This window comes from Mustela erminea, chromosome 7 (assembly GCF_009829155.1).
Source record: "Mustela erminea isolate mMusErm1 chromosome 7, mMusErm1.Pri, whole genome shotgun sequence".
NCBI lineage: Eukaryota > Metazoa > Chordata > Mammalia > Carnivora > Mustelidae > Mustela > Mustela erminea.
The window spans coordinates 44804377-44831351 of record NC_045620.1 but is presented as its reverse complement, the minus strand read 5'-3'; the positions used below and the strand labels follow the sequence as shown (position 1 = coordinate 44831351).

Sequence of the window (26975 nt, the reverse complement as noted above, 5' to 3'; positions counted from 1 at the left end):
CCCCTCCCCACCAGCAACCTGTGGTTTGTTTCCTGAGATTAAGAGTCTCTTATAATAAGTTTGTCTCCCTGTCTGGTTTTGTCTTGTTTCATTTTTTTCTCTCTTCCCCTATGATCTTCTGCCTTGTTTCTTATTCCACATGTCAGTTCATATGATAATTGTCTTTCTCTGATTGACTTATTTCTAGCAATCTATATAAATTATACTTATAATTCACATAGAATTAGTGTCAAAAAAGAAAATAGATGAAAAAAATGCCCAGACTAAAACAAATTCAACATTCTGAGTACAGATTTTAACCTTCCTTCCCCATTGTCTACTATGTTCCCTTATCCCGGCTCACAGAGCGGAAAAGGAGGAGTTTGGAGCTGATCCCCCTGACTGCCCGCATGGTGATGGCCCACCTGGTGAACCACCTGGGACACTTCCCGCTGTGTGGGGGCCCCGCCGTGCTGCACAGCCTGGTCAGTGAGAACCATGACAACGCACACGCCGAGGCCCCCGAGCTGTCTTCCGAGGTGTTCCGGAGCCCAAACCTTCAGCTCTTTGTGCTGAATGACAGCACCCTCATCTCCTACCTTCAGACACCCTCAGAAGGGCCAGCAGGTGGCTCACGGGGGGGGGCTTTGTCAGACGTCAGAGTAATCGTTCGGGATATCTCAGGGAAGTACTCTTGGGACGGGAAGGTTTTGTATGGACCATTGGAAGGCTGCTTAGCACCCAGCAGCAGAAATCCTGCATTTCTGATTTCGGGCTGGCAACCTCAAGCTTTGGGAGCTCAGAAGGATTTTTCTCAAATTGAGGAGGGAGATGATGTCCTCGACAAATTACTTGAAAACATTGGCCACACAAGTCCCGAATGCCTTTTACCATCACAGCTAAATCTAAATGAGCCCTCCCCACCCCCACGGGGAATGAACCGTGACCAGGAGAAGGAAATCATTGAGGTCATTTTGCGCCAGAATGCCCAAGAAGACAACTACATCCAGAGGTGTAACTCTGACTCAGCCATGAAGATCACCAGCCAGGAGCAGCCCTCACCAGTAGAGCCACGAGGACCCTTTTATTTCTGCAGGTTGTTGCTTGATGACTTGGGGATGAATTCTTGGGACAGAAGGTAACAATCCTCTCTAGACCCTCACCTATTTTATCATTATTTTTGTGTGTTTGTTCTTGTTCTCAGTTTGGGAAGCAGAGAATAGAAATGGAGGTTTTTCTTTCTACTTTTACTGTTTATTTTCTGCTGCTAAGTTAAAGCTACAAGTGGAACTAATTCTGCTCTACTGATGCACATACTGAATTTCAGACATCTCTTACATTTTAAAGAGTATCAGACGTTTTCTGTGTGCATGTGTGTGTGTTTTAATTACTGCTCTGTCCATTATTGCTTCTGTTGTCACAAAAGATGCAAATGGACTCCGAAGATGAATAAGCCACCATCTCACCTGAGGTCTGGTGAAGCAGGTAGACTTGACACAACTCTGATGAAAGATAGCACGACATGGGGGTCCAAGAGGAACAGTTAATCCAGTGCAAAGTGTCGGACAGTAAGGGAAGACTTTGTGAAAGGGCTGGGCTTGAACTGGATCCTGACTGTGGAGTGGGGTTTCTAAGGACAGATATAGGGAAAAGGGATTCACAGCAGAGCTGATAGTGAAAAAAGGCACAGACAGGTACACACACATCAGTGACACACTTATTCAACTCCGAGCCATCCAGTGGATAGTGATGGGGTGTCATGGAATTTTGATGCCTTCAAATGTCTTAAGGAGAATGGAGCTCATTCTGTGGGCTCAGATCATAAATCTTTCATGAATGAAGAGGGTTATGGATAGGTATGTGGATAGATGAGTAGGTAGGTTTGTTGATTGATTGGAAAGGGAAAATTGGTCTGTGATTATATATCTTTTCTTCCATCTCTTTTTTTAATAGAAAAAATTTCCATCTGTTGAAGAAAAATTCCAAACTATTGAGAGAGCTAAAAAATCTGGACTCCCGTCAGTGGTATGTTGAAGTATATCATTCTACTTCCTTCCTGCCTATGAGAATGTGTGCTTGGATGACAGAGCTGCAGGAATGAATACACCTGCAGAGACACCCAAAGGTCATTCTGTAATCAGAATCTGGTAACATCTGCACATGCCATACCTTTGGTGTTTTCCCCCTTGAGGAGTAAGCTTACATGCTTACTATGCTGAGAAGAAGTCATTGCTCCTATCTAATCTGTCTTTGGTTGAGGACCTTTTCATGGGGCAGCCAGTGGACATTCATTCTCGTTTAATCTCTGTAGAGATTAAATTCCTCTTTCTCCAGTGAGGAACAGAGGCTTACCAGGCTCAGACACCTACCTGTGCTCACATGTAACCATGTTGTTTGAACCAAGCAAGTCTGACTGTATAACCTGTGTTGTGTCCCAATGCACTGGCTGCAGTCTCTGCTCTATAACGGGGGCAAGCTTAAAACCAGTGTGTTTCAGTTAGTAATTTCCTAGTAGTGAGGCTTCTTCTCAAAGCTGGTCAAATCTCAGGTGTGCCCCTTATCTGTACAATCTTGGAAGTAATTGTACAGATGAACTCAGGACCAGTTTTTGATTTGGGGGAAATGTGTGCTTCCAAAACCATCTCAGGCAATAGTAAGTGTAGTGCTTTGTACATAACAGGTGCTTCAAAGTCTTGAATAAACTGCTTGTTTAGTCTTAGTTTTTAAAAATCTCATTTTCTAAAAAATAGCTTTTTGTTCCTCTCTTATTCCCCATAGAATATCATTAGGTATCTCATTACAGATGAAAAACCTGAAGCCATTATTCCTCACATTGCCCTTCATCATATTCAGTTTCCCAATTGTTGTTATGTTTCTTTTTCTCTAGAGGCATAGAGACCAAATTCTCTGTGGAAACTCTGTGAGAGGTTTCTTGTTGAAGGACTCAGGGGTTCACTTCTCTCTCCCTCTTGTCCTTCAGTATTAAACAAGCAGTCACTTGGGCTCCAAACTCAGCTTTTCAAGCATATGTTGAATTATTCCATGCTTCCTAGTATTAAGTGAATACATCGGTATCTTGTAATTGTGGCCAATTTGAGTGTTAATGCACTTTAGTTGCATGAGGTACCATTGGATGAGCTCCCTGGGGTGCTGTTGCAGTAAAATATGGCTTTGGAGAGCTGATCAGCAAATCTTATGTCCCTTGATTAACCTTTGCTTAAAATCCAAACTCCTGGATTTAGTATCTTCTTAATATCTAAAAAAGGTACCAATTTACTTTGTTAATAGTACAGGGTGTATTTGAGGTTCTTTTTGGGGAAAAAAAAAAGTGGAAATAAGTTGGGGACTCTAGGTATGAGAAATCTAGACAGTCCATGTATTGGTTAGTTAACAGGTAAGAATATACCTTGTCCCTCAACTTTTAGTTAGGGTGGCTGTGTTTATTTCTGATACCAGTTTATCTCCCTGCTGTCAAGGCATAGTTCCTGCTTAGCATGTTCTTAGGAAAAGTAGAGACTGCGTGGGAACTATCATCTATATATCTATATATCGTGAAGATAATGAAGATGTAAAAGGTGTCATGAACGCACATGCAAATTACAGTGGGTTTCTCTTTTAAATATTAATACCTCTTGTCACCACATGGTAAAGTGAAAGTTAAAATCATGGTTTTTTTTCTTTGTTTGGCTTTGTAATGTGACAGCACAAGGAAACTGAGCTATTTTGGTCTATTCCTAATAAGAAAGAAAAATGCATTCTAATGAAGAAGAGGAAATGTTGATTTTATGTGCCTGCGTTCCTGAATTACCTGCTCCTTCATGCATTGGTGGTGCAGCTTATGGATATGAAGTGCTGTTGCTAATTATCATTTCAAAAGCCTGGCTCTAATAAGACCAGACACAGCGTCTGATCCTGGCAGGCTCTCTGTGGTGCTAACATTTTGGAGGATGTGAAATTTGATGAATGTTTACAGCTAAAGGTCACCTTTCCTTACACCTACATCAGTCAGGCAGTCACTGGGGCTTAGCTCTTGTGCTCCCATGTTGTGTTAATGAGGACTCGAGGACCTGCGAGCAACTACAAGATAAAAAGCTTGGACTTTGAGGAGAGTCAACAAAAATGTTTCAGATAAACCTGAGATGGTCTTGTTATATGTATAGAACAGAGAACAATCACATGCTGAGGACTTTTGAATATACAGAGAGAGCTACAGAAAGGAATTGAGTGACTATACTTTTTCTCCTTTTGTTGAAAAAGACAGTCATGATCTCTGTCATCATCTGAGCCCCCAAATTATTATAGCTCTGAGAATAAGCTAGTCAGATTCTAGTGGGTGTGTCCTGCCTGTCACTCAAGGAATAAATGGTGTGGTAGTTTCAGGGCTCTGTACTACCTGAGAACAAGCTTTCTGACAGTCTGAGAGCACATGGTCTCTACTCTAGAGCATCAGACCCCTGGATCAGTCACCATAAAACTTCCCTCTTCTCACAGCAATGGTTGGTTCCCATTAAGAGAGGTGCCGCCAACTGTGTGCTTGTGCCATGCCAGTCGGAGCATTCAGGATGTCCACTTTCTCCAGAGGTAGCAGCATAGCGCTCATCAAAAGCCTTAAAAGTAGGCAATGACTAAGATTCTTTTTCTATGAATGTATTCAAAGGACATATCAAAGATAATGTTATAGTGTCTTTAAAACTGGAAGCAACTTAAAGGTCCAATGATAAGGATTTGGGACAAGGTATATTCGTATACTGGAACGTTACACAACCATTAATAACTTTGTCATACAAACACATGATATAAAAGTGTTCCCGCTCAAAAATGGTTTACATGGTGACTTTTATGTTATGCATATTTTATACAGTAAAAAAAGTATTCACAAATATTTTGAGTTAAAATTATCAGTTGCAAAACAGGGTGTAGTAACTCACTTTTGTATGTGAAAATGCATCTTAAAATCCTAACAGTTGCAATTTCAACATAGAAGCAGAGAACATAAGTGAATTTTTTTTCTTCTCTTTCCTTTCTGTATTTTCTAATTTTACTCATGAACTGTGGGAGAAATGAATCCTTGATTTATTTTTATGACTTTTTAGTTCAGTTTCATTTCATTCTGCTTATTAAGTAAAAACATAAGTCCTACAGAAGGAAATATTTGCAAATATGTTAAAATATAGAACCTAAATTCCACTAGTATAGGTGTCTAATCAGATTATGGTGTTAAGATGTTGAACAATTAAGACTGTAGAAATATTTCTTTATGTTTGACACTTGGTAGTTTTTCCTATGAGATTTTTCAGAATGCAATGCAAAAATAATAAGGAAGGTAGAACTGCTCTGCTGGTGATAATCCAAAATTTTAAAAAAATAGAGACTTGAATAAAACTTGGATGATGGGGCCACAGAATGAGTGGTTCTTGATGAAAGCTCTGAATTAGCACAGTGCCTTCATCTCTAAACCATCACCAAATTGCCAGGTAAAAAAGTCTAGTTATTTTAACACTTTAGGGTATAATTTGTAGAAATTGGTTATTAATATATTTATATATAGCATTGGGTCTCTTGTCAACACAGATTTAACTGAGCAACTACTATATGCCAAGGACCAGGGTACATATACAAAGGGCAAAAAGGCAGGACTCCTGTCCTCAGAGTACAGATCATGCTAACTTGATTTAACAGTAAAGCACCCAAAATCCATCATGGAGGAAGTGGATGAATGGTACAGTTCCAGTCAGGGAGCTATCTAGTATCCTTCTTTCAAAGTGTGTTAAGTAAAATATAGGCAGTCACATAGACCTAGTCTCAACTGGCATCTATGTGAAATGCTTTCACATATATTTTTTTTTACACCGAAAATGTAGAGAGTTTGTCCAATAATGTGTTCTAACATGCTGTTAAGTATGTCACATGTTCTGAGAGTGATCTCAAGAACCAGACTGCCCTGCTTCAATTCATGGCCTCCCACTTGCTGTGTGCTTTTTGTTTAATTTTCTGTGCCTCCTTTCAACCACCTCTACAAGGGAAGTGATGATAATTGTCTCTTTAGAGTGTTTGCAAGAGTGAATGAGACCATGTGTCGAACCTTGTCAGAACAGTGACTGACCCCTAGTAAATTCTCCGTAAATGTAAAGCTCTGTATTAGGAGTCATGCTGGTAGCTGTAGTGAAATAAAATTTTAAATATGAGAATTCTAACTCCTTTAAATTGAAAAATTTATAGCCGTGAAACGCACAAAATTGCAGTGTTTTACATTGCTGAAGGTCAAGAAGACAAGTGTTCAATCCTCTCTAATGAAAGAGGAAGCCAAGCATACGAAGACTTTGTTGCCGGACTTGGATGGGAGGTAATTCATTTCATTTGGGAGCTGTTTATTGACCAGCACTATTTAAGGATATATATAAACTGAACATCAGTCATACAAGATTTTACGTTCAAATCCAGTACAGATAGTGTTACAGAGTTGATGCATGTATTGAATTTGGCATCTTCTGTTAGTTGCTTTTCAGTACTTCATACATGAACTTTTGTTTCCCTTAACTTTTCCTTTAATGTTAAATTTCATCTTCTTTTTATCCAAAGCGAGTAGTCAAATTGACTCACCCAGCCATAGACAGTATATGGGAAGAGAAGATAAATATGGGCAGAGAAGCATTGGTTTTAGCTGCAGTATGAAGATTGGAGAAGAAATAAATGACTTGGTGGGTGAAAAATACGAAGAAAGAGCTGGATGAAGTCAAAAATTGTCATGAAAATAGAATAGAGTAGCCATTGTGGTTTATCAGCCAACCTCTTTCCCTAAGGGAGATCCCAGGATGACTGATACTGAAAGAATTTGCTTTTTCTCTGCTGAATAATAGTCTGACAGACATATACATTTATACACAAGTGTGCCTGCACACACACCTATCTGTCTCTTGGAACATAAATCTAAAGGAAATTATATCTCCAGAATCCAAAAGAACTCAGAATAGTTATAGTGGAAATCAGCATATCTGAAATAGTTCCCTTACTTTTCCTTACTTTTGTTTTGGTTTCTTGGTTATCTGTGCTTTGGGAAACTTTCTAGGTACATAAATAAGACTTGTCTCTGAGAGTTAAATGTTAACAAGGAAGCTAATATGAAGATGGGAACAGGAGAACCCTACATCAAGGTCAAGACCATGTACTTTACAAAATGTCAAGTAGATTTTAGTCTGAAAGAGTTAACTGTACTCCAATAAGTTGTCCTTCTTACTAAGGAAGTGACTTTTTACTTATTATAGAATATACTTAATCATTTTAACCAATATACTTTTTAAACCAACACATTCTTAACTGGAGTTTTAAGAAAAGACTAGAACATTAATTTAGTGTATATATTGATTGTATTTGGCACAGAAGAGATTCTTCTATTGCTTTTTTTCAGTTGTGTTACAATAGATGCTTTACTGAAAGAATACTAGTTCATGAAAAGTTAAATTTTAAAAAGGGGGTATGGGTCCTAGGCAATGACTAAGAAGTGATTTTTCACACCATAACTTGAAAAAGAAAAATAATAATAAAAGAATGATAACTTCCAGACTTGTAGTAGTGGTGTAAATCAAAACAACCCCTTTGAAGCATAGTTTAGCAATGGCTGTTAAATTTTTTTTTTTAAGATTTTATTTATTTATTTAGGCAGAGAGGCAGGCAGAGAGAGAGGAGGAAGCAGGGAGCCTGATATGAGCCTCGATCCCAGGACCCTGGGATCATGACCTGAGCCACCCAGGTGCCCCATGGCTGTTAAATTTTAAAACATCTGTAATCTTTGATATAACATCCTACCAAAACATGCCTTTGAATGCTTCTTGTGATTTGATGATACCAGCACTGTTTGAGAAAGCAGAAAATCCCATAAATCCATCAATAGGGAAGCTCTGTGTGTGTGTGTGTGTGTGTGTGTGTGTGTACATAAACACATATAAATATACATACATACACACGTATTCATATGTTTGTATGTATAAGATGGAAAAAAGCTAGAGAAATGTGCATCAAATTTGTGATGGTGCCTTTCTTAGGTTAATAGGATTTTGGAGCACTTTCATTGTAATGGTTTCTTTTTTTTTTTTTTTTTTTTTAAAGTATTATTTATTTATTTGACATAGAGAGAGAAAGAGAGAACACAAGCAGGGGGAGAGGCAGAGGTAGAGGGAGAAGCAGGCTCCCTGCCTAGCAGGGGAAGCCCGATACAGGACTCTATCCCAGGACTCCGGGATCATGACCTGAGCTGAAGGCAGTGGCTTAAACAGCCGAGCTACCTAGACATCCACATTGTGAAGGTTTCTTTAATGTTTTGCTTTTGTCTAATTTAGTATTTGTTTGTTATCAGAAATCAAAATGAAAATAATTATATTTCTTTAAAAGAAAGGACATTTTTGCTTGGTGAAAACAATTTAGGGTTGACCCTCACTCTTCCCTCTTTGTTACCTGCATCAGGTGGATCTCTCAACCCACTGTGGGTTCATGGGCGGACTTCAACGCAATGGCAGCACAGGGCAGACTGCCCCTTACTATGCTACCTCGACTGTGGAAGTGATTTTCCACGTTTCAACTCGGATGCCATCAGACTCAGATGATTCACTCACCAAAAAGGTAAGAAGTCTCTTTGAGGATTGAGGACCATTCTTAGCCACCATGGTTTATAGGTGAGACTCTTATAGTCCAGTCAAAGCCCTTGGCATGACATGCACCAAGACTGATTTCCTCTGGGTGCAATTTCAGTGTATTTCTTCTCAAGCTACAGTTGTAATTAATCTGAAATATCTAACTTGGCAAAATTAGACAAAGAAATAAATGAAAAGTTTGAGTCTTAAATCCTAAGATTAAGATATAGGAAAAGGAAGGGTCTTAAATGTTGTTAATTTTGGATCTTCCTTCATCTGACTATTAACTGACAGAAAATAGCATTGTTGACCTCTCAGGTTGGCAAAGGTCTTAAGATGCAAGGACTCTGTCCTGACAAATTGCTGAGAAAGCAGGCACCTCCCAGGCTTCCGGGGGGCAATTGGGCAGTATCTGTGAAAATCACAAGTACAGGTGTGCTCCTGCCTAGGGGTCCCACCTTTGGCACTGACCTTGTTTCTCTTCCAACTTGGGCCCAGGAGGCAATTTTCTCTAGAATTGAGAGGAAACCTCCTCCACCTTTGAGGAACTCCCCAGGGGTACATGGCCCTGAACTTTCAAACCTGCAAGATGGTTACTTCAGGTGACCCTCTATTAGAGGTGAGGAGCACCTTAAAAGAAGAGGAATTTTAGTCTGGGAAGGAAGCCTAGAAGTCTGACCCACTTCTCTGAGTTTCCAGATGAAAGGAACAACTACAGCTAGCCTGCTCTAGTGGGTGGCAGAGTGAGCCTGGAATCCCTACCTCACACCCACTCACTTCCTACAAGGATGCAAAAAAACTACAGCAGCACCTCAGTGGATGGGAAAATAGCTCATTGAGGAACTAAAAAATCCATTAAAGGATTAAGTGTGGTGGTTATAGCCAGGGTCTAGAGACAGGCAGACGTGAGCTCAACTGTTAGTAGTCTGTGCCTCAGTTTCCCCATCTACTAAACGAGATTAAAAACAGTCACAGGGTTGTTGCGAAGTAAATGGATAATGCTCATACAACTGCTTAGCATGGTGCCTGGTGTAGGATTTCTAACATCAGCCCTCATCATTGCCCACTGGTCTAATCGAATCCTTTTTCTCCTGCCGCATTAGGAGTGACTAATATTGGCCAGTGGGCCCCACTGTTACCACCTCATCTCTTCTCTCTGCAGTTTTGCTTTTTCATCGCTACAGCTCCAGATGTCTAGACCACCTATATCGTGGGCGGTGGTATTCATAAAACCTCAGAACTTGGGTCGCAGCGCAATCACAGACAACGTATTCACAGTGACTAAGTGTCTGGGACGTGCAGAGCATGACGGCCATGTGCTGCCTCCTTCAGGCATGGAGGAGCTGCCTCCATGGCTTAGGTTTTAATGGCCACCCTGGTGGCGATATTCTTATTGAAGGGGGACCCTGCTCTGTTTCAGATTATCAGGACCTTAGGCAGGGCTTCTATATCCTTTATACTTGCAGTGCCTTGTAAATTGCTGCTAATCCGCAAATGTGTTGCCATATTCTGTGACTTTTTTATGACTGAGAACTATTTTGTTAATAGGTTTATTTAAAATATTTTTAAAAATTATTTCCTAGATAGGATTCTTTTGGTTTTTTTCCTCTCTTCCTTTTTCTCTTCTTTTTTTTTTTTTCTTTCACGAAAAGACATCATGTTTTCTTGATAAAACGCCTTGCCATAAATAATGTTGCAAGGCTTGGCCTGGTTGAAAGATTCCCTACTGTAATAATCAAAATTCAGCTGATACCTTTTGCAGCTCTGAGATTTAGCATCATTAGTGACAAACTCTCTTTATCAGGATGTCTCACAGCCAGACTAAAAATCAGTCACAGTAACAGCAGCCCACAGTTCCTTGTCTTATTCTAACTAAATTGTCCCTAACAGCTTAAAAATGAGCTGCAAAATTCTAAAGTGATTCATGCTCTCTTCTGCCCCTGTCATGGGGGCACTTTTTCAATTCCACAATCCGGTTGCAACCCCATACTGAACTCTTGATCCTTCACTGCAGAAATTTGTTAGCTCTAGCTAGATTAGATTTTTCACAGCTAATCTAACTGCTGTAGGGGTTTGCAGAGTGGGGACAGAGCTGTGCTATTGGATTTGTCCAATTCATTTGACTCCAGGACTATAATTGCACTTATGTCTTACAAGGCTTTTATAGCCTCAGGCTGGCCAGCCGCATAAAAAACAAATTGGCAGTGATACAGTACGAGTGAAAAGGGATGAAAGGCCCACATTATCAGTCTCCAGGCAGCACTGTTCTGGCAGGAAGTTTCTTGGTTAATTTACAAATAAAACTTAGATTTTAGGATGGGCACACTGTCAGCTGAACAATGGGGATGTCAGGCCTGACTGTTACTTAGTAAAAGTAGCAGCCGGGCCTACTGAGGAGCAGGAATTCTTCAATCAAACAGACGACTCCTTCTGGAGCCAGCTGGCGATGTAATGCAATTAGTCGGGAAAGGAGGTCAGCCTATTAGGTGTGTACCATGACCAGTGTCACCAGTGCATGCCGCCTGGCAGCAGCAGGCTGAAGGGCCCAGGCGGAGGGACTTTGAAACTCTGTCAGGACAAGAAGTGGCAGGACATGGGGTTGATTTCTTAAGACTGAAGAAGCGAGCATTTGTTCTGAGCCTGTTAAGCATCCGTGCATTCTGGAGCCTGTTGTGCAACTGAAGCAGTAGCGAGCATGAGTGACAGCTCCGTCCCAGGACGAGACTCATCAGTCTCTCCCAGACTATACATGAGTCATACCAGCTTCACTTGTGTGCACGCAACAAACTCACTGGTGGATTTTAGATAGGGGGCCCTCTGTTCAGAATTCTCCAGAACTCACAAAATGACATCTCTGTCATGAAATCCCCTTTACACTGAGCAACACATTGAAGCTTCCAGAGTATTCCTTCCTATTCTGACACGGCCGGGTTAGCTTACTTATTTCACCTGCTTGTGTTCTTATCTGAGGCAGAAGAGGGCATGTTTTTGCTCTTTGCTCAGATCTACTAGTCAGTGGGTCCTGTGGCCTTAGCTCTTCGTTTTGTTAGTTAGCCAATTAAACTGTGACTTGTCCAGAGATCTGGAGCACATGATATTGAAAGCAGCTTTGAGATGATGAAAATTGTATCATTACCACACAGAAATAGCTTTTCCTTAATTACAGAAATGCCACACTGGGAGGACAGGTCTGTCAGTGTGATACTATTCTCCCTTGCTATGGTTCTGAGAACACAACCCAAACAGAATTAGGAGAGACTTATGTGAATTATATAATTGAGGAACCTAATTGAGGAAAGGGAAAGTAACTGGAAATTTCAGTAATCACTGTATTACCTCAGAGCAAATGCCTTGAGCAACTTATGCTTCTGGATTGAAAGGAGCCATCACAGGTTTTAGGGTGCTAGCATTAGGTGGTAGCCCCACATTTGAAGGGTGTTTAGTAGGTGTGTTGTTCCCATTGTGACTCTTGTGCCGGCATTATGTCAAGGGGCACAACAAAACCACCTGGCAGTTTGCCTCTCTTGACAGGGTGATGGCAGCCGTACTGTCACAATTTTCTTCTGCTAGGCTAAATTTCCCCCAACCCGCCTCCCACCCCAGCAACATTTCAATTTGATACAATTCCTATTTCCCTTGAAAACCTGCCTTTATTGTGTTGCTGGTAATGCTGACTATGTTTTCACTCCAAAACGATTGAATTTCAGGAGTGTGTTGTGAGATCCTGGCATGTTTTATTAAAAAAGAAAGAGAAAAGAAAGAGAGGTGGAAATAGATGAATATAGAGAGACATTCAGTTTTGCTATGAGAATTTGGTGTCCTTGTTTTTCTTTTAACTATTTATGGGTGGCGATGGCATGGCTGCACCTTTTGCCTGCTACCCTTTTCACCTTTATATGTGATGGGGGAAGAGGAAGAAAGATATACTGGGTAACTTCACATTTAGAAAGTTGTAGATGCTGTTAAATTGTTCTAGATCATCATGACTTGTGCTCAACACCCACAGTTGTGTTTATCCCAGTGCCCAAGCTCAGACACAGCTGAATCATGTGCCCCTCTCATAGGGGTTACCTGTAATTGCACCCGTACCTCACTGTAGTACAAAGGTCAATTTTTAAAAATTGACTCAAACAGTCATTCCCAGAAGCACAGAAGAGTGAAGAACAGGAAAGCATTGCGCAAACCAACTTCCTTTGTAACCTTGTAAATGGAAAAGAGGCCATGTTGGGGGTCACCTCACAGTTTTCTTTTGTGGTCAAATAGTGTGTAAGGAAAATTTGCTTTATATTAACGTGTTTTAAATACATGGTACTCCAGAGCATCTTTTTTTTTTTTTTTTAAATACAAAACTACATTACCTTTGGTGCAGCATCACTATTTTATTAATAGTGCCTCTGAATTTAGTCATTATTGGGGTTCGTCTATTAAATAAGCTAGGAAGCAAGAAATGCTTCCCCAAGTGATGGTAGATCGCATTCTTCTGCAGCATGTGAGAGAACCAAACCTCAGACTTTCAACAGGTGTCAGAGGGCCTTCACCAGTCAGCCTTTCTGGTTGTAGAACTTTAATTTTGGCCAACATTTTAATCTTTATAATCTAGTCTGTTTAGTCACAGTCTCCGGCTTATCAGACAATTTCATGCAGGGCCTTCTCCAGCCCAGGATTCACAGTCAGTACACAGGACCTTCATCAAGGGTGTTCTTGCGGCCAAAGAGCTCAGCCCAGGAAGAAGTCTCAAAGAGTCTCTTCCTTGGAGGCATGCTAAGCCCTTCTTAGAGATCCTGGGGGTAGTAGCTGACTTGTTTTTGGATTTTATGGCCTCTTTGTCTATAAAATGACCCAAAAAAGTGGGTTACGCTATTTGAGCAGTGACAGTACAACTGGCTTTTGTTGTCAACTTTGATGGCTGTGAACAGTAGAAATGACACTAAGTTAGAGGCCCCAGCCCAGTTTTCCAGGCCTGCTCTGCTCCTTGCTATTTGCACACCTTGTCAGGTGGTGCCTTTCTCTTTCTGAGCCCCATCCCTTCCCTGTCAGATAGCACAAAGATGATGTCATCTGCCTCAGAGAGTAGGAAGATTTAACAAAACAATACATGTGAACATACTTTCTGGATAGTAAGACAAACTCTCTGAAAGCTAGTTACTATTGTTGTTATTAAATTTAAGTAATACTTATTAGTTTCTTAAACAAAGGTAATTTTATATGTACTTTTTCTTAAAGCTTTGTCACAAATCTAGTTTTTATACATTTGGTAACAATTGTGTTATAGTAGCTTTTGGTCTCATATTCATATTTTTTCTTAATAACCATTGAATTTAGAGTTTTATGAAGCTCTATTGTAATATGAAATAAAAGGCTCATGTTGTTAATTGTTTGGAGACATGCTCAGCAGTATAAAGCATCAGGCTTTAATACAGGAGTAAAATTCAATTTAAAAAAATCCTTGAAAAGGTCTCATCCCCTTCTAGCAGTAATGTACCTGCCATGCTTATATGCATCATCTCAGTACCAGTGTATTTCCATAGAAAGTAAGTGGTGTTTTCATGTGTTTATCTTTTTTTCAAATCGTCATAGAAGACAGTGGCATTGTACCTTTTTTTAGTAGTGAAATATTCTTGCCTCTGAGTATTATAATTCAATTTGTTAGCCACGACCCCTCATAAATTGCTGTTATCACTCTGATTAATAAAGAGCCAATTGGCCATTGCAGCTCCGTCACTTGGGGAATGACGAGGTCCACATTGTCTGGTCTGAACACTCCAGGGACTACCGCAGGGGAATTATCCCGACTGCCTTCGGAGACGTTTCAATCATTATTTACCCAGTGAAGAATCACATGTTCTTTATCGCGATCACGAAGAAACCCGAGGTACGTTTTCACCACATTATCACTCTGACTCATATAGCATTTACCATATGATTCACTGTTTTTGAAAAATAATGATATAAATATGTTAAAGGGGACTTTTTTCCAACTGGTGAATGTCTCACATATATCTGAATTACACATGCCATATGGAAATTCAGTATGAATTGGGATTTTCACAGTGTCTTTCCTCAGGAGCACAGAATTCTGTATTTTTATGTCTAGACTCTTTGGGAATTACAGTTTGAAGATATTCATGGTATTTGAAATGTTTTGAATTTAAAATTTTTTTTTTAATTTTAAAAAATGGTAATTTTAAATTTGGGACATATTGATTAATAATTATAAGAGTTGAATGAGCCCTATGTCACATCTAGCGTTTTGTGGATGGCTGTGGGTATAGAATTCGACCTTGCATGACAAACAGGCACTGCTCACCAAGCCTCTGACTGCTGCTAATGGGGGTCAATCCTGAAGGATTGCGAGCATGGCTGTGAAGAAAGCTAGGCCTCTGCAGCACAGCCCGCCCGTGTGATGATTTTTAACAATTGAAGCACCTTGCCACAGAATCAATGTAGCCACATCAATTGGTATTGATCATGAGAATGGCTGGAACAATCCAATGGTTATGTGCTGTGTACTAAATTGGCTGCACTTTCGATCCTTGCCATGCCTTTAGTGGTATTTTAGTGGTGCTTTATATAGGGACTTGTTTTTGTGTTGGAATTATTAGTAGAAGGGTTTGCTTTTACATTTTTTTTAAAGATTTTATTTATTTATTTGACAGACCGGGATTACAAGTAGGCAGAGAGGCAGGCAGAGAGAGCGGAAGGGAAGCAGGTTCCCTGCTGAGCAGAGAGCTGGATGTGGGGCTCGATCCCAGGACCCTGGAATCAAGACTTGAGCCGAAGGCAGAGGCTTTAACCCACTGAGCCACCCAGACACCCCTGCTTTTACATTTTTAATTAAACATTTAGCATAGTTAAGTCACTTCTCGAGAAAATGACTTGGTGCTTCAGGTTGGTATTAAGTGTAATCTTCATTTTCATTCCAAATTGTTCTCTTGAAGGAACTAAAAGTTATCATTCTACATACTCTGTATTTTGAGCTTTAAAATAATAGGTAACTGAGATTTTCTGGGATTTATAGCATAATCAAAAGTGTTAAAGTCATGCAGATTAAATGAGCTAAGAAGTGAAAGGTAGTTGGTATTTTGGAGGTATTATGCATGTATTGCATGGAGCACTGGGTGTGGTCCATAAACAATGAATTTTGGAACACTGTAAAAAATAAAAGTAAATTAAAAAAAAAGTGAAAGGTGCTTCAAACAGTGGCTGACTCAAGAATAAAAGCTGTAAGTGTTAATTGCTGCTGTTGTTATTACCATTGCTGGTAATTTTTCAGTTATAGTCACTACTATGAAAATAGAATAAATAATAAATCATTTCTCAGACTAGACACAGTGTGGGTCACCTCCTGAATTCAGAAAAGCCCCACTCTGGCTGGTGAGAAGCCTGACATAAAGGGAACCCTCTTTTCTATTCAGGGAGTGAAGATGCCACAAGTTCTTCACACTAAATATTTGTGTTATCTTTGATTCGTGTCTTTTTGTATAAAGTTTTCATTCTTGTATAAGAAAATGGCTCTGAGTACTAATAATGTTTGTGTTTGTCCGGGAAGAACACTGACTTTAAGAACTAAACTGAAAATGTTGATACTAGACAACCAACAGATTTAGTGTCCTATAGCTTCCAAATCTGCAAAACATGATTCTTTATTATTTAGTATGGATTAACTGGCTTTATTAGTTCATTTTCAGTGTGGTCCTCTAAAATGTCCTAAAAATGTCACCATTATTTTTTGTGGCAAAAAAAGAACATAAAAGGTATTTCAATTCACTTCACAGTGTCAAAAGGGTCACACTTTTAACTTTCTTAAAAAGTGGTTTTTCAAAAAGGTATTACACTTCCAACACATGAAAACAAGTATTAACATACTTTCAAAATTTCTTTAGAAAATGTAAGTTTTACAAATTTGGTCATAAATTTTGACAAGGTGAATTGAGCAAATCACTGTCTTAATATTTCAATCCAAAAGCCTTCCCTTTAGGGAAGAAGAGAATAATAGCCAACTGGAAATTTAGTGTTATCCCCACATTTAAAGTACAAACCATTACAATGTAATAAAATTAATCCAGACATTTCCAGGGCAAGTGTGGCTGACCTTTTGTTCACCAACCACTGACCCCAGGGTGAATGCAAGAGGCTTGTGGAGGGAAAGTCTGTTTGTTTGGCTTCAGTCCCTGGTATTTAAATTGCATTCCCTAATCAAATGAAAAGGCTGTCCTCTCTATCAGGTTACAGAATCCATGGCAACATTTGGCCTTTTATATCCATAATGTTAGCCTTTTTGTTTGCATCTAAGTAGAGACACCTGGAGCAATGTTAACATTAACCGATTTAGCATTAATAGCTTCATTATATAAGAATTTCTGATCAGATAGCTGTTACTTTTGTTATATTGCTTCAGCTTGTATTGTTGTCATTTTTTATCTCCCTGCTTGGCAACCAGGCAATGATTTGCAAATTTTTTTTGTCTTGATTAATTAAGCAATATAATTATCAGTAACCGTGATGCAGTCTTTGCTCAACAAAGCTTCTGAGAGAAAACAATGGTAAGTCTGTTAGTATGAATGCATTCCACGCGTCCCAGATGCATGAGGATATTATGGACAATGAGGGGAAAGGCCGCCTGTGAGCGAGGACAAAGGGTGCCACGCAGACTCGACACACTGCACATACCGCCAGGGACATGCTGCGGGCTCCCTGGGACACAGACGCCTCGTTAGATTACAGCTAGTCAGCAGAGATTAATTCTCAGCCATTTGGTGCAATAATTTACCCATTCCCCAGTCTTTTAACTAGTGCTCCTCACTTGGAAGTAAAGGCTTTGTACTCAAAAGGTTTATTTAACCTTGTCTACTTTTAGGGATCTCCACCAAAATCATTATTTTTGCTTAGAAATTGTATTGACGCAGCTGCTTGAAGTTGAGGAATATTCCTTTGGAGGAAGACAGAATTATGCACAAGTTCCATGAATTGTAGGTAGATTAAAGGCATTCTTTTAGCACCTGTATATTTCATCTGAATATAGTATGACTCTGGTCTAAGTAAATTTATTTTACTGGTCTCTGGGCAGCCATACTTCTTTAAGAATAATTTTAATCCTTTTTTAGGAGGGGGGAAAAAAAACCTCATCAGTACACAAAAGTCCTGCTCATTGGGTAGAGTCATGCATATTCAAATTGTACTTTCATTCACTCAGCCTCATTAATAGCGTATGTAATAATGTAGGGCTATTTGTAATACAAGCTCACAGGCAGCATTGCTTCCAAGTCCTTTGAAATTTAACATATTTCGCTTTTTCATTCCATACACCTCCCTTAAATATACAAATTATGTGCCTGGCAGAATCCGCCTCCTCTTAATAATACACAGCATTTGTGAAATGGTATGTTCAAGAAGTGTGGGCGTGCTGTATGAGCACAGAAAACCCTCGCGTCTGAGAGGGCCTGTTCACTTCTTGAGCTTTTTATTGAACTTTAAAAATAAATAAATAAGTAAATAGATAAATAAATAAATACCTGTATATTCGGTAACGTGGTTTTATTGTGAAATTATTTTCAAAGTAAGTTCATCTCTGTAAATATCGACACAGTAGTCTTTGATCATGAAAAAGAGATGTACTGTTGTCAGATTGCTGGGGGCTTTTTATTTCTTTTTTTTATTACTAAATCACTAGTCAGGGAAGACTTGCATGTAGAGCAGAGCATGAAGGCTTGAAAGGGTTTGTTTAAATGCCCAACTTATTCTGCAGAAAAGGGGTTCCTAGAGCTTCCAAATCACAGTGAGAACCCATGTTGCTTTTCTTTTTTCAGCAACTAAATATAATTTGGTATTCAAAACATTTGCTTTTATGAATTTGTGAAGGTAGGTTTTAGTGTTTCTGTCATGTTTATCTCCAGGTACATTAGCACGTGGCTAGTGACTGTCCAACCAGAGGCCAGACATGCCAAAGCAGCCTTGACCGGGTGCAGTTAAGACAAGAGAAGGCTGAGTCCTCCTTATCACCTCAACCAGAATGTCAGTTTTATAAGTGAAAGACCTGTTAATGTCCTCCAGACTCTCCTTACTTGGCCCTGGTAGATATGGGTAGGGGAGGAAAATAGATGATTCAGCCATTTCTGAGAAGTACAGGCAGGAAAGAATACCAGGATAGAGTTCCAGTTCTAGTTCTAGTTCTAGTTCTAGTTCAGGACCCCAGAGTTCTAGTTACAGTGCTGCCACGAGTGGGTACAGGTCTTAGGCAGGCCTCTTAATTTCTTCGGACTTTTTTTTTCCTCAGCTATGGCATTCAGGTTGGGGACCAAGTACTCTCTGCAGTCCTTTTCAAGGATTCTAAGTGCCCCTCTTAGATGATGGGCCCTGTTTGAGCCTCCTGTTCCTAGATGCTTGTCCTTTCCCTAAGTTGCTCCAACCCACCAGGTTGCTGTCAAGGTGGTATTTATCTTCCTTGCAGATTCACAACTACTGTGAGTGTGTGAGCGTGTGTGTGTGTGTGTGTGTGTGTGTGTGTGTATTCTCATCCCTCTTCAGGAAGACAGCTAGTCCAGGACCTTCACCTGGAGCCAGTACCCAGAAATGCTGGTTAAGGCTGATGCACCAAAAATCACAAAAACATTTTTGCATGTGTAAGATGAAGAGTAGCCAGTATTGGCATCTCTGTTTGAAAGGAAATCTTTTTCTAATGAGGCTTCATTATATATGGGATGTGTTTGACTGCAGCATGGTTATGGAAATTTCTTTTTTATTTCCTCTATGCAATTTTCTTAAATATTTATCTCAACCCCAACCAAATAACCTTCTTGAAATAAAGCATATCCTTTAAAATATTCTGGGAAATTCTCAGGGAAAGTAAATTGTTAACTTTTGAATATGTGAAGAATCATTTATTCTAAAAGATAATTGAAAATGCTAAATAGCCAGAATTTACTAAAAGACATTTTTTTAAGTAATCTCTACATCCTACATGGGGCGTGGGCTTACAACTCTGAGATCAAGCATCACATACTCTACTAACTGAGCTAGCCAGGCACCCCAAAAATATGTTATTAAACCTATTATTACAATATGTTGTTTGGGGAATTTATTATTATTGTTATTGGAGTTCTTTTAGTAAAGGAATGACGTTGAGAACTCTGTGAAAGGCATTTGTCATTTGCAGATGTTATATCAAAAACAAATTTCTTCTCTAATTTATTGCCACTCCTAATTAGAGGAATTCCCTGAATACAAGGGATTTATATTATTTCTTTTGCCCAGTTTTTGAAAGACTATCTGAGTCATCCACAAGCAGTTGCCAAAGAATAATAAAGCACATTTATTTATAAGATAAGCCCCAATACAGATGGAAAAAATCTATAGCCTATTATTAACTCCTAGCTCTTATTTTATCCTTTACAATAATTTGGCTATTGAGAATTCTCTCTCCATTGATTTACCTCAAAAGTTGATATTGTTTTACTTTTATTTCAGTTGGCCTTTGATATATACATCTTTCTCTACTTTGCCTTAACATCCCTCCCTCGGCAGCCAGAGCCAGCCTGTGTAAATGCATGCTGAGTGGCAAAAAGTAGAGCCTGCTTTGTGTCAAAAATCAAGACCATTCTCATCCTCCATCTCTGAGCTACCTCAGTAGGAGGGGCCTCTGGGCCAAGAAATGGGGTGGGTTCTCCTGATTGTTCCATCAGGGTGTCAGAAGTACACAGAACTCCTCTGCGACAAAGAAAACAAGGCCCAGTGCCCCCCCGAATTCGAGAATTTCTCCTGAAGCGTGTATTTTCTGTACTACCCTTGATATCCATTAGTTTGTTGTTTGTGGTTGTGTTGTAGTTGTTGTTTTGTTGTGTTGTGTGGTTTTCTTCATATGTACTTCCATCACAGCTGCATCTCACTGATTATGAACTGCTTCTAGTGTAAGTCATAGGAAGAAGGGTACTTATTGTTTTAAGGAATGTATTTTAAATTGTCCTAAGTGTGGTGTTGCCAAAAATAGGAAGAAAGGGCTATTCTTTCTTATTTTCCTTATTTGTTGGTTGTCATTTTTGCCTGGACTAGACAACTCTGAATAATTTTAGACTGAATAGCTCCTTGATTTTCCTCTTTGGAATTAAGGTGCCCACTCCTCCCACCTCCAACCCCAAGAGTACTGTCATAAGAGGGAGAAACTCATTATTTTTCATAATTAGTGAAACTAACAGTTTCATCTTTCTTTGCTCTTTTCTGAGTCTCCTCAAGTGTGACTGTTAATCTGTGCTCTAGGTGCTGATCTCAAAATAGATTTAGTCAATCTTTGCAGTTTTTACATGTCTGTGTTTTGCCTGTGGAGCCTTTTCTCAATCCCACCAAACAGAAGAAGAAGAAGAAGAAGAAGAAGACGTATAGCATCAGAAGTCTGTTCAGGACCCTAGGACCATACTGTCACCCTTTCATCCTGGCCTATCGAGCATCTCCATGAAGCAAAAAGATAGCAGCAGATCTCATTCTAGAAATGTTCAGGGGCTCAACAGATTTGGTTAATGTTCAGTGGTCAGAGCCTCAGAAGCTGGAGGTCTTTTCTCACTCATTCAGGCAATGTATCTATTGAGGCCCTTTCGTGCCAGATACTATGTCAAGGGCTGGTGGTCTCATGATCCTGGAATCTCCGTTTTAGTAAGGGAGACAGCCAGTAAATAAGTAGGTAAATGGTTGACTAGAGACTTTCAGATAGGTGCTTCTTTTATAAAGAAGATAAAACAAATGGGCACCTGGGTGGCTCTGCCTTCAGCTCAGGTCATGATCTCAGGGTCCTGGGATCGAGGCCCACATCGGGCTCTCTGTGCTCAGCAGGGAGCCGGCTTCCCCCTCTCTCTGCCTGCCTCTCTGCCTACTTGTGATCTCTCTCTGTCAAATAAATAAAATCTTAAAAAAAAAAAAAAGATAAAACACAGCGATAGGATGGGCAAGAAGGAAACTTCTTTAATTCAGGTAGGGGAGATTCTAGTTTCCAGTCCAGCATGTAGGGAGCTTGGAAGTCATCACCCTCATCCTAACAACATGAAAAAAGCTAAACAAACTGAAAATCAACAGCTTTTCTTTGAGCCATCAAAGAATTAAAGTCACAAGGAAAACACTGTCCCCCAAATTGGAGAGACAGGCAGACACAGAGAATCATAACTTGCCATAGCAGAAACCCAGGAACAGAAACCCCTGGGGAATCAATAATAGAGTAGGAAAATGTCAACTGTAGTTGAACAATTGCTGGAGGCTCCATGTACACAAATTTGTGAATTAGAGTCAAGATGGGCCTGGTCTTTGGAAGACCCCCCACCCTTCTGTGTTTTCCCTCTGGGAGCCCTACCACTTTCTCACAGTGAGGATTGGGGGGGGGGACCCTCATGCTTCAGCAGAGGGAGGGAGAAGAAGTCATTTTGAAATACACCTGGAGTGTTCTGTTCTTCTTAACCAGGCCTATCCTCAAGAGGAAGTGTTTTACCAGAGCTTTTACCTGCTGGAGTTTTACCAGAACCAAGCCAAGCTGGGGGAAAGGAAGCACCCAACTCGAGTTCCCTCTCACTTTGCTGTCTCACCTAAGGGGAAAGTGGGGAGGACACAAAAAAACAAAACTGAGAAGCACTTGTGGAGGTCATAGCCCAGAGATCCAGGCTCACTAAAAGACTGAGATCTGATCATAGGTCTGTGGAACACTTCTCCCCCATGCCTTATCACAACATCAAAGGACTTTTATATAGTAACAACTGAAAGAACTGCACATCTAAGGCCTTATTTAGGAGCAACAACAGGGAGACAAAAAAAGGAACATCCAAGGAGATTTTAGCCTTTCACATGATCATTGACAACTTCAACAGACAATAAGCACAGCTTAACTCCGAGAGAGACACACATAAAGCCTCACACTGAAGGCCTATTTACTTCAGTTCCTTTTACATGATATTTGACATTCAGCTTTCCACAAAAAACTGCAAGAAATACTAAAAGTAAAAAAAAAAAAAAAAAAAAGCCACTTTGAAGAGACAAAACAAACATCAGAATCAGACTCAGATTTGACAGATTTTGAAATTATCAGACCAGGAATCTAAAATAACTATGATTAGTATGTTAAGGGTTATAATAGAAAAAGTAGACAGCATGCAAGAAGAGGTGACTAATGTAGCAGAGAGATGCAAACTCCAAGAATTAAAAGTAAATGCTAGAAATAAAAAACACTGTAACAGAAATGAAGAATGCCTGTGATAGGCTAATCAGTCAACTGGACAACTGAGGAAAGAAACTGTGAGCTTGAAGATAAGTCAGTAGAAACCTTGAAACTGAAATGCACAAGGAAAAAAGGATGAAAAAACCTGAACTGGGGTGCCTGGGTAGCTCAGCCCGTCAAGTCTCTGCCTTTGGCTCAGGTCACGATCCCAGGGTCCTGGGATCAAGCCCCACATCAGGATCCTTGCTCAGCGATGACCCTGCTTCTCCCTCTCTCCACTCCTCCACTCGTGCTCTCTCTCGCTGTCTCTCTTTCTCTCTCAAATAAATAAATAAAATCTTTTAAAAAATAGCCTGAACAAAACATTTAAGACAATGGTAAATGTGAGACAATGGTAAAGGCATACACCTAGTCCAAGAGGAAAAGAAAGGAATAGAAAAAATATTTGAAAGTATAATTAAGTATGTAATGTATCTTAATATATAATTTTAATATACATAAGAATTTTTCAAATTAATGACAGATACCAAACTATGACTCCAGGAAGCATAGAAAATACCAACTAGGATAGATACTAAAATACCTATGCCTAGATATATCATATTCAAACTATGTGTTAGAAACTGAATGTTTGTGCCCCTGTCCCCAGAATTCATTTTTTGAAACCTACCCCTAGTGTGATGGTATTTGGAGATAGGGCTTTGGGGACGTGATTAGGTCATCAGAGTAAAGCCCTTAGAAATGGAATTAGTTATAAAAGAGACCCTGGAGCACCTCTTACCACTTCCTCCATGTGACAGCATGGACATGTGATGTGACGCAGAGACAGCCATCTATGAACCAGGAAGCAGGCTATCACCAGACACCAAGTCTCCTGACATCTTAATCTTAGATTTTCCAGCCTCCAGGACTGTGAGAAATAAATTTCTGTTGTTACAAGCCACCCAGGGTATGACTTGTTGTTATAGCAGCCCAAACAGACTCAGACATACCAAAAATCAAAATCAAAGGAAAAATTTTGAAAGAAACCAGAGTTTAAAAATAACTATAGAGGAGCAAGGGTAAGTATTAAAGTAGACTTCTCTTCAGAAATCATAAAAGCAAGAAGCAAGTGGCTGAAAATAAAGTGTTAAGAAAAAGAAACCCACCAACATAGTATTCTGTATCCTTCAAAAGTGAAAAAATAAAGATTTTCTCAGACAAACAAAACTTGGGAAGTTTGTGACCAGTAGACCTGCCTTGCAAGAAATGTTGAAATAAATTCATCAAAGAGAAGGAAAATTATATAAATCAGAAATATAGATCTACTTTTAAAAAGAAGTGCTTTATATAGAAATAAATGTAGATAAATGAAATCTTTTATTTTTCTTATTCCTAATTGATCTAGCAGATAACAGTTTGTTCCAAATAATAATAGCAATCATGTATTCAATGATTGGATGAGTAATGAATGACAGCAATGGTATGAGGACAGAAGGAAAGAATTGGCCATACTCTATTATGGACACTTGTATTACCTGTGGAGCAGAATAGTGCTATTCAAACGAGGACTTGGAGTAGTTACAAATGTATATGTCAAACTCAAGAACAATCACCAAAAAAAAGTTAAAAAAAAAAAATTATCATGGAGATGCTAAGAAACAAACAAACAAACAAAAACTGAAATTATATAAAAGGCTCAATTAAAATCAGAGAAGACAAGGAGAACCTGGGTAGTTCGGTCAGTTAAGTGACCAGCTCTTGGTTTCAGCTCACGTCATGATCCCAGGGTTGTGAAATCGAGCCCAATGTCAGGCCCTGTGCTGGGTGCACAGCCTGCTTAGGATTCTCTCTGTGAAGGCAGAAAAAGACAGTGACAAGAGGAACAAGTGCAATATGCTAACAGACCTGGTGGATAGTAATCGAACTATATCAATCATCACCTTACATGTCCACAGTCTAAATGTACCAATTAAAAGAAAAAACTGTCCGTGGATTAAAAAAAAAACTCTACGTTGTCTACAAGGAACCTACTTTACGTTATAAAGGCACAGATTAAAAGTAAAGGGATGGGAAAAGATCCTACAGTAACACAGGTAAATAGAAAGCTGGACTAACTGTATCAATACCAGACAGAGCTGACTTCAGAACAAGGAAAATGATCAGGGATGAAGAGGGGCATTAATAGGTGCGCAGAGAAAGCTCCCCCAGGGAGTGATATTTACAGTCTCCAGGAGGTGACCCCAAATGGAGCAGGAGAGGCAGCCTTCAAGGAGCATCAAGCAAAGAGGACAGCAAGAGCAAAGTCCTTACAGAGGGCATGAGCTTCATCAAAGTGAGAAAAGATGCCTACTGTGGCCAGAGTGGGGGAAGGGGGACAAAGAGGAAGACCGGGGGAGCTGAGTGCTTCCATGTCCCCAGGTGAGGACTCTGACCTTGATAAGCTTAGAAAGGCAGACAGTCTAACCACATTTTTCTCTATAAAATAAAGATAAAGCATCAGCCTCATGGAATTGTGGGAATTACATACTGGCCTGTGAGCACTGAGCTCGGAACCTGGCATAGCAGAGGGAGATTAGTAACAGTAGCCACAACTATGGGGCATGTCATCAAAAATCAAATATTCCTGGGCCCTTCAGCCCCTTGTTCTATGAGTCATTTGGTTATTCTTTCTTAACACAGCCTCTTAATTAATTCCAAAATAGATCAATTAATTATGTATATTTCTTTCATCTCCGTTATTAAGAATTATAGACTCCAAAGCCATCAAAGAAGAATCCCTGATAGGCCCAGTTAATCCATCAGCCTACTTTAAAAGACATTCATGGAGATGCCATGATTGTTCCCTAAGGGGACTTTCTCCCTATTTGGAAATTCTTTTCCTGTGTCTACCCCAAGTTCTGCAAAATAGAGTTTAAGTGTGTTTTCACTTATTTTTCGAGGAACTAGCCCAAGTCCAATGAGTCATTTTTCCAGCTGGTCCCTCCTCAAAGAACATTGCCCCGCTGGTGATCGAGTCCCCGCGGGACTCGATCCCAGGACCCTGAGATCATGACCTGAGCTGAAGGTAGAGGCTTTAACCCACTGAGCCACCCAGGCGCCCCCAAAACAGATTATCTTTAAGGGCTTTTCTATCTCTGCCATCTACAATTCCAGAACCAGCTACCGTTTCTCTCTCTGGGAAGTTCACAATCCTGTAGTGTGAACTTATGAACTGAAGGAGTATATCTGGACCCATAAAGTTAATCTTGAGATGTCAAAATTAGTGACAATAAATCAATTAAAAAATTGCATTGAAGTACAATAAATTTCCCACTGGAAAAAAAAAGAGCAGTTATATTTGCTGGAAAGACTGAGTAGTCCATAGACTGAAAATTTTGTTAAAATTTTATAAAAATAAAATGTGTTAAATTCTAAGCACTCTCATGGGCTTTGTGGTTGCATAGGTCTTGTACAGATCAATTCTTCATGGAGAACCCCTTATGAAGGGAAGTCTGGCTTTGAAAGAACGAGTCAAGCCTCTCCAGAGGAATGGTCAGGACAGGCTATTACATGGAAAGCCAGCTTTGGCCAGCTCAGTCCCCATAGCTGTTCTTTAGTCTTTTCATTTGCCTCTGAATGGTAATGATGCTGCTGCATGCATTTCCCTAGATACCTGTGGCAGAGCTTTCCAGTCCTCCCAAGTATGTAGTCCAGCCTCCTTTCCTGCTTTACTCCCTTTAGTGGCCCTATCTCTGACTTCCCACCGTGATAAAAAGTAAATCCCTCAGCATCTGCGTGCAGCCCTTTGCCTTATTCCAGCCACAGTCTTTCTCTTTATTTACCTGTAATGCGTATAACACCAACTAATGCTTGGCTAGATTGGCACTTCAAGGAATACATTGTGAGAACACTGCTTTAGCAAAGAGAGCCAGTGCCACCTCACTGTTTCTTTCTTATTTTATACCATCTGCTTTGAGTGCCCCTTTCTTCCCACAGGTCTCTGCTAATATCCACAGTCATGCCCACCTCCAATACAAAGACTTCTGTGGCTTCTCTCCACTAGCAGAGGACTCTCTGCAGCTCCAGAACGTTATATCTGTACCTGAACCAAAGCTTTTTTTCTCTTGTCTTTTTTTTTGTCTTCTTGAATACATATTTTATCTCCCCTACAAACTGCATATATATAAGGGTTCTGACATATTTACCTCTGCATTTCTTTACAGCCCTTA

General features: G+C 39.8%; 1 protein-coding gene across 9 annotated transcripts in view; it reads left to right on the top strand.

Moving 5' to 3' along the window:
* The window catches only part of RALGAPA2 (Ral GTPase activating protein catalytic subunit alpha 2), a 324605-nt gene that overhangs the window by 207743 nt on the left and 89887 nt on the right, over nucleotides 1-26975 (top strand). For all 9 annotated transcript variants that reach the window (XM_032351550.1, XM_032351548.1, XM_032351549.1 and 6 more), the window contains 5 exons: nucleotides 346-1117; nucleotides 1933-2004; nucleotides 6199-6322; nucleotides 8437-8592; nucleotides 14317-14475. In XM_032351550.1, the coding sequence (XP_032207441.1) occupies nucleotides 346-1117; nucleotides 1933-2004; nucleotides 6199-6322; nucleotides 8437-8592; nucleotides 14317-14475 (1283 nt within the window). The remainder of the gene's footprint in view (nucleotides 1-345; nucleotides 1118-1932; nucleotides 2005-6198; nucleotides 6323-8436; nucleotides 8593-14316; nucleotides 14476-26975) is intronic.